This window comes from Ceratotherium simum, chromosome 1 (genome assembly GCF_057802395.1).
Source record: "Ceratotherium simum simum isolate JZ-2026a chromosome 1, ASM5780239v1, whole genome shotgun sequence".
NCBI lineage: Eukaryota > Metazoa > Chordata > Mammalia > Perissodactyla > Rhinocerotidae > Ceratotherium > Ceratotherium simum.
Genome location: NC_141900.1, coordinates 94,279,562 through 94,295,833, shown reverse-complemented (window position 1 = coordinate 94,295,833; position 16,272 = coordinate 94,279,562). Strand labels below are relative to the sequence as shown.

The window sequence follows — 16,272 nt, the reverse complement described above, 5'->3', positions numbered from 1 at the left end:
CATTACCTAACCACCTGATAATTTCATAATGGTTGTGCAAACTAGAAAATATTAATATCCCATTATATTAGTAACTGTTAAAACCATAAATCTGAGGACTTCTGCGATATTATAGGTAGGATATGTGAGTTAAAAAGTGGAATGAGGGCCGGTCCCGTGGCTTGGTGGTTAAGTGAGCACGCTCCGATGCTGGTGGCCCGGGTTCGGATCCCGGGCACGCACCGAGGCACCACTTCTCTGTCCATCCTGAGGCCGAGTCCCACATACAGCAACTAGAAGGATGTGCAGCTATGGCATACAACTATCTACTGGGGCTTTGGGGGGAAAAAATAAATAAATAAAATCTTTAAAAAAAAAAAAAGTGGAATGAGTTTGTTATGTGGACATTGATAACTGTCAAATTATGCATGTCTAATGAACACATCAGTGCTCTTAGGGTTCCTCAAGGATCTAAATCAGTGCTGCTCAGACTTTAAATCATTTGCCGATGTTGAAAGGCAGATTTTGATCCGTAGGACTGGGGTGGGGCCTGAGATTCTAAATTTCTGATAAGCTCCAGGTAATGGTGATGCTACTGGTTCTCCCACAGCGCCTTGAATAACAAAGATCTAAATTTCTGTCATTCAGAATGGCAGCCACTAGTCATGTGTGGCGATTCAAATTTAAATTAATTAAAATAAAGTAAAATAGAAAATTTAGTTCCTAAGTCTCACTAGCTATATTTCAAGTGCTCAGTAGCCATATATGGCTTCCATCTTGGAAAGCTCAGATTATAGAACATTTCTGTCATTATGGAAAGTTCTGTTGGACAGCGTTGACCTAAATCTTCAATATCTTAAAGTAAAGGGGATTTTTATCTCTTTTTCTGTCGAGTTGTTTGAAATATACAATTAAGAGCTTGTTCCATTCCTTTGTAGTCACAAATCTTATAGGTATACATTGGTATAGAAGACATAGAAAAGATAAAGCAATGAACAATTTTGTATAATTAAAGTGTTTGATAAATGGAATTCTCTTCCCATTGACTTTATTGTCAGTCCATAGATGTATCTTAATTATTTGTTGTCTCTCCATGGGCAATCATTTCTAATAAATTGGTTTCAGTTTCTTTGCCAATTTTTTTCTTTTCTGACATTATTAATGTATACGAGCGGAGATACTGTTTAAAGAAGTATTGCAATAATTTAAAACATAGGTGTGTATACTTTGTGAAAAAAATATTCATTATCCCCCCAGTCTAGCTGTTTCATCTCTTTTTAAAGTGTATTCTTGAAGCAGGATCAACCTGTGTTAGTACTAACAAAGGAGATGGGTGTTGATCTTCAATGACTGAAAGTTCCCCAGATGATTTGTTTTTCTTTACTTCTGTGAAGTGGAATCACTGACTGTTGTCGTTTTCCTCCAGGAATTTATGCAAATATTCTCACGATGTCCTCTCAGAAGATAACTTTAGAATCCTGAAAAATCATGAGCTCTCTGGTCTCAACAAAGAGGAATTAGCAGTGCTCCTCGTCCAAAGTGACCCTTTTTTTATGCCTGAGGTAAGTTATGATTTCTTAGTTTAAAAAGCAGGGAGAATATTATTGGCAGTGTTATGTCACGGATGTGCTGGAGTAGGAGCAGAAAAATTCATAAGTTAACATCAGGGCGTTAACATCAGGGCTCTGCAGGTGGCAGTCAGGGCTCTTGCTGAGTGAACCAAGAGATTCCAGCAATTGCCTTCCTATTTGAAGTTTTATAAGAATATGAGTCTGGAATGCTTTCATCTCTAGGGTGCTAGGGAATCCTTTGTGAGCAAGTGTGATCTGGAGATATAGTAGTGGGACTTATTCATGCTTTACATCAGGGTGGCCTCCTGGAAGAGATGGGCTTTGAATTGAGGCTTTGGAAGATGACAGGGTATATTGGTTGAGGGTACAGGCTAAGCTGTAACAAAGAGACCCCAGAACATATTCAAATAAAATACAATTTTGTTTCTCTTTCACTTGATGGACTAGATCGGGGGTCATTAAACTACAGCCCATGGTCCAAATCTGGCCTGCTACCTGTTTTTGTAAATAAACTTTTATTGGAACACAGCCATATCCATTCATTTACATATTGTCTGTTGCTGCTTTCTTGATAGGAGGGTGAGTTGAGTAGTTGCACCAGAGATCAAGTAGCCTGCAAAGCCTAAGGTATTTACTATCTGGTCCTTTACAGAAAAAATTTGCTGACTTTTGGTCTTGTCTAGATGTAGGTAGGCAGGTAGCTGGGTGGTCAGGCAGCGGGACTCCACGTCGTCGTGCAGGGACTCAGGCCAGGAGGTCAGCTCTGTTGTCTGATATATAATATACCTGTTATATTACCGGACTCAGGGCAGTAGATAATCTCTGTTCTCTTTCAACATGTGGCTTCCATCTCTAGGTACAACGAGGCTGTTCTCATTGCCACCATTTTCTAGTTGGCAGGAATGTGGAGAGGAAGTAAGTGGAAGGCACGCAGTTTCCTTTTTAAAAGATGCGACCTGGACATGATATACAGCGCATCTGCTCCCATCTCATTGGCCAAAGCTTATCGTATGGTCACACTTAGCTGGAAGGGAGGCTGGGAAATGTAGTTTCTGGCTGGGTAACCATGTGTCCGGCTAAAACTTGGGAGCTCCTATTACTAGAAGAAGGTAGGGACAATGGCGGATAATTAACAGTCTCATCCATACAGGAAATATTGACTTAGAATCAGAGGATGCTGTTTAGGGCCGGCCCCGTGGCTTAGCGGTTAAGTACGTGCGCTCCACTACTGGCGGCCCGGGTTCGGATCCTGGGCGCGCACTGACGCACCACTTCTCCGGCCATGCTGAGGCCGCGTCCCACATACAGCAACTAGAAGGATGTGCAACTATGACATACAACTATCTACTGGGGCTTTGGGGAGAAAAAAGGAGGAGGATTGGCAATAGATGTTAGCTCAGAGCTGGTCTTCCTCAGCAAAATGAGGAGGATTAGCGTGGATGTTAGCTCAGGGCTGATCTTCCTCACCAAAAAAAAAAAAAAAAAAAGGATGCTGTTTAAAGATTGGTATCTAACCTGAGAAAAATCCTTGAGTAGAGAAGTTAGCCTCACACTGAAAGAGACACAGAAGCATAATGGAAGGCCCAAATGGAGTGAGTGGAAGAGAAGGAGATAAGATAAGCAAGGTTGAAATTCGGATGCTCTTTGATATGTGACAAGATAGCTATTAGGGACCACTGGTTAAACACGTTTTGGCTCTAAGCTCAGTGTATTTCCCTGAGGACTTAAAAAACTTAGGACAAGAGGTGTGATTTTGAGTTTACCATTGAGCTCAGGAGAGGTAGGAATGCAAGGCACTCTACATGAATGTGTTCAGGGAGGGGGAGGAGAGGAGGAAAATATATCCCATTTCCTCTCCCCACCCCATGCATTCTTTCCTCCAGGTTCTTGGATTTGTCTCTCTGTCTCTGTTTCCAGGAGCCCAAGGTTTAGAGGTCTTGTCTTGGGATATCTATGACCCTTGGCCTATGTGCCAGCCCAGTCCCCCATGGCTACCAGCACAAGGAAATGCCTTATACCCCAACCTCATTAAAGGTCCCATTGACAGGCAGAGAACCCCTCCTTTTCCCTTTGTGTGAAGGAACAATGAGTTGAAGACTTGTTATGACACTTGAGACGTGTGTTGACCCGCAGTCTAGTGTTATTAAACTTGGAGGCTTGGAAAGGTCGCTCATCAGGTCTGAACTCTGCTTCAGTCCTGTGAGAGCACAAAAGCATCAGGCAAACTTGACTTCCTGGTATAAAAATTAAAATGTGCTTATTAAAGGAGGAAATACTTTCCTTCGTTCTGGCCTGATTAAGGCAGGAGCATTCTTACTTAAACATCAGTATGGTAATAGGAATCTTAACCAGAGCATCGTTTGTGAAGTTGCTAATTCTTCTTTTGTTTTCTTTTGAATGAGCCTCTAGGACACTGGTTCTCAAGCTTTAGTGTGCATCAGAATCATCTGGAGAGTTTGTTAAAATAGAGATTGCAGGGCCCCACCTGTGGTGGTCCTGACTGTAGAGATGGGGAAGGGCCTGAGGATCGGCATTTCTCAGTTTCCAAGTGGAGCTGATGCTGCTGGTCCAGGGACCACACTTTGGGAACTGCTGGTCTAGAGTCTAGAATCTGGATAACAGGCCCTAGAGCAGTGACATGTATTTGAATCAGGTTTTAGAAGTTGGTTCTGTGGCTAAATTGTTGTTGAGAGTCCACATCTTTGCCACCTAGATAAGTCACAGTGAACCATGTTGATCTGGGTTGCTCAGAGCCTACTGAAACAACTTAGAAATGTTTTAATCGTTAAGATTCTCTGTGTAATGATTCAAACATTTGCATCACATTTTATATTTTGTACAACACATTCACATATTTTATTAATTGTCTCAACAACTTGGTTTAGGTAGACAGAGCAAATATTTTCCTACTTTACAGCAAAGGAAACAGAGGCTGAGAGTAAATAAGTAATTCAGATGAGGTCACATAGCTGTTTCAGGGCTGCAGACTTTTAAACCAGCGTCTTCTGTTCTGCATAATATGGTCTGGCCTCAGTGACAGTATTTTTTCTGCTCCTTTCAGTAAGAACCACATCTTTGTAGAGCTAGATATGTAAATATATCTATTTACATAGAAATATAAAAATTATCTTTAGTTGATCTTTTGAAAAACTTTGCCACATTCTGCCTAGCAGAGACTAGATTCTGAATTCCCAACAGTTACAAGTAAGACCCACATGTCCCTTAAATTGCAGAATGAGTTGATATCCAAAAATAGCCCTTCCTCATTGGCACAGATGTTAACTCGGGGCGGATAATCCTCAGGAAAAAAAAAAAAAGGGGGGCCTTCCTCTTTGGGGTTCATTTGTAACGTGGGGCTCACTTTGGGTCCTGTTTGGGCCTATCTGTAGCTGGCCATCTTATTTTGATTCTTCCAAAGGGTTATAAAATTCGTAGTTCTTTTAGTTAGTGTGCAGGCCTCTTCTGCCCCGAATAAATCATCAATTGAATACAACCTGTCAAAGATTGTGGAATACACACACGTTTTTTTCTCTGGTTTATCTCTGCTTGCCTCTGAAATATTTGTATACTTAAACTTTCCTTAATGACTGTGTGGCAGACCCAGGAAGGTGTTTTGTCTCTGCTGTGGTTTCTCTCTTCTGTAGATATGCAAAGGTTATAAGGGAGAGGGGCGAAGACAGATTTGCAACCAGCAGCCACCGTGTGAAAGGCTCCACATCTGCGAGCACTTTACCCGAGGGAATTGCGGTTATGCCAACTGCCTCAGGTCCCATAACCTGATGGACAGAAAGGTGCTGGCAATCATGAGGGAACATGGACTGAGCCGGGACGTGGTCCAGAACATTCAGGACATCTGTAACAGCAAGCACAGCCGAAAGAAACCCCCTGGGTTGAGAGGTAAATGCTTTCTACTTTTTTTGTGTGTGTGTGATGAAGATCGGCCCTGAGCTAACATCTGCCAATCCTCCTCTTTTTTTTGCTGAGGAAGACTCACCCTGGGCTAACATCTGTGCCCATCTTCCTCCACTTTATATGGGACGCCGACACAGCATGGCTTGCCAAGTGGTGCGTTGGTGCGCGCCTGGGATCCGAACCGGCGAACCCCAGGCCACCGCAGCGGAGCACGTGCTCTTAACCACTTGTGCCACCGGGCCGCTCCCTGCTTTCTACTTTTTAATTACCAGAATAAACAGAAGTAAACAGAAATCACAAGGAAAGAAGAACTTTACCTATAATCACTCTACCTCACCACATAAAACGCTCTTTAGTTTTCTTTCAGACCTTGTCCATATGCATACACAATTTTTGCATAATTATAATCATAGTATATATGCGATTTTGAAATTTGATTTTCACGCTAAGCACTATTCCCCCTCCACCAGGTTTTTTAAAATGTTTATCATTTTTCTAAAAGCTAATTGATAAAGCTTTTTTTTTTTTTAGTGAGGGAGATTGGCCCTGAGCTAACATCTCTTGCCAATCTTCCTCTTTTTGCTTAAGGAAGATTGTCCCTGAGCTAACATCTGTGCCAGTCTTCCTCTATTTTGTATGTGGGGTGCCATTACAGCGTGGCTTGATGAGTGGTGTAGGTCTGTGCCCAGGATCCGAACCTGCAAAGCCAGGCTGCTGAAGTGGAGCGTGCCGAACTTAACCACTGTGCCACTGGGCCGGCCCCTGATAAAGCTTTTTTTTAAGAGAAAAAAAGAACATAGAATTTGTTTAGATTCACCAGTTATAACATTTTGTCACAGTTTTTTATTGCTTCCTCTCGATATATGTGTGCATGTAGATACCCACACACACATATAACATTTCTGTGGTTAAAGCTTTTGAGGTGTGCAGTCATCAAGAGACTTCACACCTAAATATCAGCATATAGCTCCTCAAAACAAGGCCATTCTCTTACATAACCACAATACAAATTAATACAGGAAACAACATTAATGCAAAACCATACACAATTTAATTTACAGTCCTTGGTACTATTTCTTTAAAAATTTATTTTTGTTTTTTAAATTGTGGTAAAATATAACATAAAATTGGCCATTTTAACCATTTTGAAGTGTATCGTTCAGTGGTATTAAGTACGTTCACATTGTTGTGCAACCATCACCATCATCCATCTCCAGAACTTTTTCATCTTACCAAACTGAAACTCTGTACCCATTAAACAATATCCTCATTCCCTCCTCCCCTAGCCCCTGGCAACCACCATTCTACTTTCTTTCTCTGAATTTGACCACTCTAACAACCTCATAGAATTGGAATCATATAGTATTTGTGTTTTTGTGACTTGCTTCTTTCACTTAATATAATGTCCTCAAAGTTCATCCATGTTGTAGCCTGTGTGAGAATCTCCTTTCTTTTTAAGGCTGAATAATATTCCACTGCATGTATAAACCACATTTTTTTTACCCATTCGTGGATAAACAATGACATCCAAGAATGGATGGATACTTCTACCTTTTGGCTATTGTGAATAATGCTGTTACGATCATGCGTGTACAGATATCTCTTTGAAACCCTGCTTTCAGTTCTTTTGGGTATATGCCCAGAAGGGGAATTGCTGGATCACATAGTAATTCCATGTTTAATTTTTTGAGGAACCGCCATACCATTGTCCACAGTGGCTGCACCATTTTACATTCCTACCAGCAATGCATGTGGGATCCGACTTCTCCACCTCTTTGCCCACACTTGTTATTTTCTGTTTTTCGGATGATAGCCATCCTAATGGGTGTGAAATGATCAGTACTATTTTTTAAGCATTTTCATATTGTTTCATGATATTAACACTTGCAATTTTTTTTTTTTTAAAGATTTTATTGATTTCTTTTTCCCCCCAAAGCCACCGCAGTTAGTTGTATATCATAGCTGCACATCCCTCCAGTTGCTGCATGTGGGACACGGCCCCAGCATGGCCGGAGAAGCGGTGCGTCGGTGCGCGCCCGGGACCCGAACCCGGGCCGCCAGCAGTGGAGCGCACGCACCCAACCGCTAAGCCACGGGGCCAGCCCCTAACACTTGCAATTTTTAATGTCTTTATGAGGTGGATGTAGTAGAGGTGAATTTTATGAAGCAAATAGAATACATAATTCTAAGATTCTATAAGAGGTAATAAACAGTTACATCTCCTTAGATTTGAGAAATGCTTTATAGTTTACAAGGGACTTTGACCTACAATATCTCATCGTTGTTCCTCATAGCAAAAGCATGAAGAAAGGCAAGTGTATTATTAGTCTCACTTAATGGATAAGGAAACTGACACTCAGAAATTTTAAGTGACGTTTATTGCAACCTCAAGTCATTTTTAGAAGAATGAAGGGTAATACTATGAATAAGTAAAATTATGTTTTTTAGGCATCACACCACTAGAGAGTAGCAGGGCTCATGTGTTCTGATTCCACATCAAATGCTTTTTCTCCCATTTTCCATCCCACAATGCTCTCTGAAAGGGGAACATCTGGAGGGATGGTTTTTGATGTAGTTTCCCAGTATAAGTTTATTGTATATGAGAGAAATCTTTATTTGTTATCACTAATAGTTAATCTACTTAGTTAACAGGATGATGTTTGTTTTTTCTATATTCCTGCTGCCCCCTGCGTTTGGAAGAGAAAAGACCTCTCTTCCTCCCCTTCCCCACACACAGTAACACAACTCACACACCACACATATACACACTCCACACACATGCATACACAACACACATACCATATATATACATACATATCACATGCATGCACACACCTCACCTATATCACACACGTGCATACCACATGCTTCACACGTGCACGTGCCACACACAGACATGTGCATTCACACTACACACACACATTTCACATACTCAGGTGCCCTGCACACACCACACACGCATGTCTCACCTATGGACACACCTCAAACACCAAGTATATATCACACATGTATGCACCTCTCTCTCACACACACATACACCACACATGCACATCTTACAAACACACACACACACCCAGCACAGCACACAGACCACACATAAACATCACACACATCTATGCCACATACACACACAAACACACACGCTCACTCCCTCCCTCCTCTCTGCTTCCTGGGAGGTGTGATTTCTAGTTTCTAGAAAGAGGCCAATTCTTTTTGATATTACTCACTTAAGCTTGGGCAATTGAGGGCTAGATGAAGAAGTCTGGAAAAATTTCTAGGTTAAATGAAATCAGACCTTTAGACCATAGTTTCATTTTTTGTTTGTTTTAAGGATTGTGAATCCTTAACTTCCTAGGTACACCTGTATCCCAATATGGACAAAATCTAAGTGATTTTTGGAAAATTCTCCCTGATTTGCGCTAGTCTGTCTCTCCATTCCCCATAGCGGTGACTGTTGACGTGAACCAGGGGATGGTGGACAGCCCCACTTGAGAGTTTAGGGGTTTGGGGGCTACATCTGAGTCCCAGGAGAGAAACCAAGAAAAGCCAGGGTCAGTCTGACTCTTCTCCTAGGCCATGGGATGGTGTCTTCTGCTGTGCTAGCAGAATGGCAGGATTCCTTCATCGTTGTAACCACCTTTCTCAAGATTTTTACACACTAGATTAGGACAAGTAATTTGTTAGAATTTGGACAGCAAACCTGGAAGAGCTGAGGAGGAACAGAGGTAAGAACTCAATCATGTTGACACTCCTTTTCGTTGTTTTGTTTTTCTCTTCCCAGGTCCTGCCTCATATCGTAGAGATACAGCATACAGAGGTAGAAGCAAGAGTAGAGACCGATTAGTTGACAGCAGTCTAGAGTTTCTTCCATCTGCTTCAGCTTCTACTGAGAGGTCCTGCACTCCCAGTCCAGATCAAATCAGCTGCAAGGCTTCCCTGGATGATGTGCCTGTAGAGGATCTCACCCACAAGTTCACGCATTTGGGAAGTCAGGATTGCCCTCAGCCTGCCTCAGTCTCACTTAAGTCTTCCAGTCTTGGAGGAGCAGGTCAAGTGGGAGGAAACCAGAGGTTTTCAGAGAATGGGAGTGCAGAGGGTCTCTTTTCTGGGAATCGAGGCAGCACCTACCTCACTTCTGATTCAACACCAGCTTCCATCTGGAAGGGCCCCACATCCCAGCTGACTAACGAAAACATCAGTACAGAGATTTTGTTTTCTCGGAGTCAAGCTGCCTCACGCTCTCCTCTTGGTTCTCCACAAATACCAGAAATCATAACCACCAGAAAGAGCACGGGCGTGTTTTCCTGGGATGACAAGGGCAGAAGTGGGGGTCAAGATGTCCAGCATTTCCCACTTTTTAATAATAATGTTGATGGAATGGCCACAGATGTAACTTCCACGACATCTTTCAATTACAAAACCACAACCAGCGGACAGAGAGCAAAATCATTATCTAGGAATCAAGACACTGGAACTACTCACAGTAATCTCCAGACCCCTGGCAAAATTACAGATGACTATGATTCAGGAGTGTTATCTGTTAGCGATAAATATAGAGATACGATATTTTGGGCTAATAAATCTGTCCGTAACACGCCAAATGGCTCTAGTAAAGTTACAGATAAAACTAGTGATATAGATAGAACTGGTGCCACTGGTTTTGGCTTAACATCAGCAGTGAGAGGGGATAAAGACGTGTTAGGCTCTGGAAGTCAGAGTCTGAGAACCCAGGTCCTGTCCACACCTGGGAAGACCACTGCCCCTGTGCAAGTCAGCACTCTGCCCAAGGTGCCACCTTCTACACCTTCTTCAAGCAACAGAGCTGCAGCCTATGGGACCCATGGTCAGAACTCTGCCAAAATCACTGTTACTCCTGCTAATGAGCTTACAAGGAGGACCCCAGGCTGTGCTCCAAGTAAGTCACTGACGGACAAAGGGCGCCCCATGTCTTGTGTTTACAGCAGAGCGGCTGTGGCTGGTGATTTCTCTTTGAATGTTCCCCGGGTAGTTATTAAAGGGCATAGAGTAAGAGGGTTTTGGTTAAGGGGTGGTAGTGGTGCAGAGACTGACATGCAGATGGAGGGACCAACCAGTAGAACCATAGGGAATAAGCTGCTGCATTTATTGAGAACATGAATAGTTTGACCATGGTTTAAGAAAGAAGCATAACTCTCATGTAACCGTTAATGTTCATGTTTGCTTGAGGCACTGTCTAGGCCTTCATGAATAACACCTGAATCATAGGAATTTTCTTGAACATGGCCCCAGTTTCAGATATTCCTTCCCCTTGTGAGACAGGTATCTTGATTTTTGGCTTAAACATTAAAATCAGCATACATGGATCCTCTTTTGTTTTATAGATTCTGTATCTGATGTTGCAAGTACCACATCTTCCAGGATGGATGATCATGGCTCACAGGAAATTTGTCTTGACCATCTGTATAAGGGTTGTCAACTTGGTGAGTAACTTAAGGACTTTCTAGAAATAGAAACTTTATTAATAGTAGTATGGTTAACATTTACTAAGTGTTGACTATTTGTCAGGCCCAATACTAAGAACCTTACATGCATCTTATTTAAACTTCACGTCAACCCTAGAAGTAGGGGCTATAAAATGAGTTAACTCATTTTATAGATGTGGAAACTGGAGGCATAGAGGGGTTAAGACCTCACCTACACAAGTAGCCAAGTTGGATTTTGACCCTCAATTGCCTGGCCAGCCTGTGTTCTTCACTACTGCATATAATACTTTCTCCTTTTGCAATTCAGTTTTAGGTGAAATATTACATTTAATCAGGGACCCATCTTTTCATATACTAAAAGCAAACAACAAAAGATTCCACAAGACAAAAGTATCCTAGCAGACACATTTTCAAAGTTGATTTCCTGTCATTTAGGCATTGTCTCTCTTCTGGGCTGTGGGCTCTTTGCCATCGCTCCTCCCGTGTGTACCGAAGAGACCTGTGCTCCACATGACTGATGACCTGTGTGTCATTCCAGTAGAGGAGCCACACCTGTTTACTCTCCCCTCCTACCAGGCTTCCTGTAGAAATATTTCCACGGGACTGTGCTTGGGACAAATTGCTGTGCTCTCACCGTTCTACCACGGGCTCACTTTTCTACCTCTGTCCCAGGCCTGGGTATCACGTCTGACTTCATGTGCTTGATCACTTAGTGGTCTGAGATTCATTTGCCTTTTGTCTGAAGAGGAGGATTCTGCCCTGTGTTCTCTAAATCAAAAGCCATTAACTTAAAAAAAAATTGTTTTTCTTTTTAATTGTTGTAAGATACACATAATGTAGATTTTACCATCTTAATCATTTTTAAGTGTACAGTTGAGTAGTGTTATTTACATTCATATTGTTGTGCAGCCAATCTCCAGAACTCTTTTCATCTTGCAAAACTGAAACTCTGCACCCATTCAGCAACAACTCCTCATTTCCTCCTCCTCCTGGCTGCCACCCTTCTAATTTCTGTTTCTATGAAAATGACTACTCTACGTCCCTCATATAAATGGAATCACACAGTATTTGTCTTTTGTGTGTGTGTGTGACACTGGCTTATTTCACTTAGCATAATGTCCTCATGGTTCATCCATGTTGTAGCATGTGTAAGACTTCCTTCCTTTTTAAGGCTGAATAATATTCCACCCTACGTATATACCACATTTTATTTATCCATTGATCCATCAATGGACATGAGTTGCTTCTACCTTTTGGCTATTATGAATAATGCCGCTATGAACATGAGTGTGCCAATATCTGCTCAAGACCTTGCTTTAAATTCTTTTGGGTATATACCCAGAAGTGGAATTGCTGGTTTATATGGTAATTCTATGTTTAATTTTTTTTTTTTTTTTTTTTTGTGAGGAGATCAGCCCTGTGCTAATATCTGCCAATCCTCCTCTTTTTTTTTGCTGAGGAAGACTGGCCCTGGGCTAACATCTGTGCCCATCTTCCTCCACTTTATATGGGACACGGCCACAGCATGGCCTACCAAGCAGTGCATCGGTGCACGCCCAGGATCCGAACCGGCAAACCCCGGGCCACCGCAGTGGAGTGCACACACTTAACCGCTTGTGCCACCAGGCCGGCCCCATGTTTAATTTTTTGAGGAACTGCCATACCATTTTGCACAGCAGCTGCACCATTTTACATTTTCACCAGCAGTGTACAAGGGTTCCAGTTTCTCTACATCCTCACCAACACTTGTTATTTTCTGGGTTTTTTTTGTTTTTGTTTTTCTTTATAGCAGCCATTCTAATGGGTGTGAGGTATGGACTATATCGAATGGCTGTCTACCTTCGAATCAGCCAGATCTCAGGCAGTGCCACTCTGTGAGTTTCCCTGTAATGTCTAAACCTGCCTCTTTTTGTTTTAAAGTAGTCACACATCTTTTGGATATTTCAAAATGATTTAAACATAACATAATGTAACTTGTGAAAAACAGAACTATTTTCTGTTTTCCTGTATTGTGGGCTTATAACATTAACTCATTTTTCAGCAAACATTCATTTAATGGCCCTCTTTTGCACGACTAACCCTATGCCAGTCCTGCAAGGGAGATGTAAGCTAAACAGTGATGCAAGCTTTTCTTCAATGAGTTTGTAATTAATGTGCGGCATCAAAACATCCACAAATGAGGGCCAGCCGGCCCAGTGGTGTAGTGGTTGTGTTCGCACGCTCTGCTTTGGCAGTCCGGGGTTCGTGGGTTCGATCCCGGGCACAGACCTGTGCACCGCTCAGGCCATGTGTGGTGGCGTCCCATGTACAAGGTGGAGGAAGATGGGCACAGGTGTTGGCTCAGGGCTAATCTTCCTCAGCAGAAAGAGGAAGATTGGTAATGCATCTTAGTTTGGAGCCAATCTTTCTCAACAAAACAAAACAAAATAAAACAAATTCACAAATGAGAAAACTGCATAAAATAAGTAAATACGTAAATAATAAAGCACAAACTGGGTACTGAGTACTGGCTAAGGGAATACAAAGTCTAGGTCAGATCAGAATAGAGTGAGATTAGTGAGGGAATCTTTCTGGAAGAGATGAATTGTAGGCCAGGGCTTCAGGGAAGTACAAGCAGTTGCCTATGTCATTTTGTCTCCATTCATCCACCTGGGGGGTGCAGAAAGAGTAACTGTAAATTTATAATGACTTGAAATTTCCATGTGGGTAAAGTGACTTTTTGGGGAGTGGGGAATTTTTGTTTTCTGATGAGTCTCCATGGGTAATAGAGGAGCCTCGAGACACAGATATGGGGCAGTGCAGGCAGGAGCCAGCATGAGCAAAGGTACAGATGGGAAGAGTGCTTGTATGCAGGTCTGGCACGGTGGGAAAGGCAGACCTTGAGGGGAAAGCCAGCAGTGAACTTGGTTGAATTGGTTAGAACCCCCACTTAACAAACCCTCAGACCTCCTCTCTGTCTTTGTAGAAAGCTGCAACAAAGTTCACTTCCACCTGCCCTACCGGTGGCAGATGTTAATTGCAAACACCTGGACGGACTTCCAGCTCATGGAGAATATTGAGAAGGCCTACTGTGACCCCAAAATCTGCATGTAAGTTGGTGGCTGGACTCTGGCTTGTGAGATCCACAACATCATCAAAGGAAAGCATAGTGCTGGGCTTGTGGGAAGGAGAAAAAACAATTTTCCTTCAAATCCTGTTCAAGTTTGAAATAACTCTTGAGATAAAATGGCAAATGCCTGCTGAGCTAATGAAGAAAAAACATAAGCCGAGTAGATTTGCAGTCACTCAGAGCCTGGCTAATACTAGGGACTCTGGGAATATTTGCTAACTCAAGTGAAATAAACAGTGACACAGTTATTTGTTTAGTTAATATTTGTCAATGTGTCCTGCAGAAAAACACAATGTAGAGGTTGGTTTGTAATCCCATCCCCTCGTCATAGGACTATTAAACTAAATGATTCCTAAATGTACTAAATGATTAACTCAAAAGAGTCTTTGGCTTAATTTCATAATTTTAGGACGTGATTTGAGTAAATTCATACGGTCTAGTGCAGAATTTTATTGTACACTTCAGCATTTTATACCTGCCTTTATGTTTGTTAATTTCTCTATCCTGGAGGTATCTAGGAGGATATCTTACATTTCTGTTCCTGTCAGGGCTGAAATGGGTGATACCCCACATGACCGTATCTGTAAGATGCATCCTAGTGTTAAAAGAAAATTCTTTAGGGGAAAAAATTACATACATTTCATTGTCTGCAAATTTAGTGAATTTTGGGTGGGGATTTTGTGTTGCTGCATGTTGCCACTAGAGGGAGGCACCAACTGTTTTCCTGTTTCCAGGTGTATTTTTTTTTCCCCCTCAGTAAACCTGAAGCAGGGTTTCTCGGTCTTAGCACTACTGATGTTTTGGACCAAATAATTATTTATTTGGGGGGAGGATCGGTTTACGGGCATCCCTGGCCTCTATCCACTAGATACCAGTTGTGGTAACCAAAGATGTCTTTAGTCATTGTCAGATATCCCCTGCAGGGGTCAAAATTGTTCCTGGTTGAGAACTGCTCATCTAGGAGGTGTTCTTAGAGCAGTAATTCTCAAACCTTTTGGTCTCAGGACCCCTTTACACTCTTAAAATGTATTGAGGATCCCAAAGAGCTTCTTTTTATGCAGATTATAGCTATCAATACTTATTATGTTAAAGATCAAAACTGAGAAAAACTAAATTTTTATTGATTCATTTAAAAATAACAATACAGTCACGCATTGCTTAACAACAGGGATACATTCTGAGAAATGTGTTGTTAGGCAATTTCGTCGTTATGTGAACATCATAGAGTGTACTTACACAAACCTAGATGGTATAGCCTACTACACACCTAGGCTTATGGTACTAATCCTATGGGACCACCATCGTATAGTTGGTTCGTCATTGACTAAAATGTTGCTCTGTGGCGCATGACAGTAAACTCATTACTTGTTAGCATAAATAACATTTTTTTAATTGATGTCTTAATAGTTTATAACATTGTGAAATTTTGGTTGTACATTATTGTTTGTCAGTCACCATATAAATGTCTCCCTTCATGCCTTGCGCCCATCCCCTAACCCCCTTGCCCCTGGTAACCACCATACAGTTGTCTTTGTCCATGTGTTGGTTTATATTCCACATATGAGTGAAATCATGCAGTGTTTGGCTTTCTCTCTGTGGCTTATTTCACTTCACATAATACCCCCCAGGTCCATCCATGTTGTTGCACATGGGACGATTTTGTCTTTTTTTATGGCTGAGTAGTATTCCATTGTATATATGTATTCCACATCTTTTTTATCCAGTCATCAGTCGAGGGACACGGGTTGCTTCCACTTCTTGCCTATAGTGGATAGTGCTGCAGAGAACATAGGGGCGCATAAGCGTCTTTGGATTGTTGATTTCTGGTTTGTTGGATAGATTCCTAGTAGTGGGATAGCTGGATCTTAGGATATTTCTATTTTTAATTTTTTGAGGAATCTCCATACTGTTTTCCATAGAGGCTTCACCGGTTTGCATTCCCACCCGCAGTGAATGAGGGTTCTCGTTTCTCCACAACCTCTCCAACATTTGTTACTTTTTGTCTTGGTGATTATAGCCATTCTAACGGGTGTAAGGTGATATCTTAGTGCAGTTTTGATTTGCATTTCCCTGATGATTAGTGATGGTGAGCATCTTTTCATATGCCTATTGGCCATAAATAACATTTTTATATAACTATATTTATATAATATAGTTATATGCATATAACTGTATATTTGTATAACTATAAAAATAACTGTATTTTCCAAAACAAAACAAAACAAAAAAATTCATTGAG

At 41.6% G+C, this 16,272-nt stretch overlaps 1 protein-coding gene and 1 long non-coding RNA gene across 4 annotated transcripts in view; one reads left to right on the top strand and one right to left on the bottom strand.

Annotated features, from left to right (window-relative positions):
• ZC3HAV1 (zinc finger CCCH-type containing, antiviral 1) overlaps nt 1-16,272 on the top strand; it is a 62,049-nt gene that overhangs the window by 17,220 nt on the left and 28,557 nt on the right. For both annotated transcript variants that reach the window (XM_004430825.3, XM_087431495.1), the window contains exons 2-6: nt 1,406-1,541; nt 5,195-5,447; nt 9,244-10,377; nt 10,823-10,921; nt 13,890-14,013. In XM_004430825.3, the coding sequence (XP_004430882.1) occupies nt 1,406-1,541; nt 5,195-5,447; nt 9,244-10,377; nt 10,823-10,921; nt 13,890-14,013 (1,746 nt within the window). The remainder of the gene's footprint in view (nt 1-1,405; nt 1,542-5,194; nt 5,448-9,243; nt 10,378-10,822; nt 10,922-13,889; nt 14,014-16,272) is intronic.
• Nucleotides 15,089-16,272, bottom strand: part of LOC147918287 (uncharacterized) — a 35,972-nt gene continuing 34,788 nt past the window's right edge. Inside the window, exon 3 of one of the 2 annotated variants that reach the window (XR_015552315.1) lies at nt 15,089-15,810. This is a non-coding gene — a long non-coding RNA (uncharacterized LOC147918287). The remainder of the gene's footprint in view (nt 15,811-16,272) is intronic. The other variant, XR_015552310.1, reaches the window with a different exon arrangement.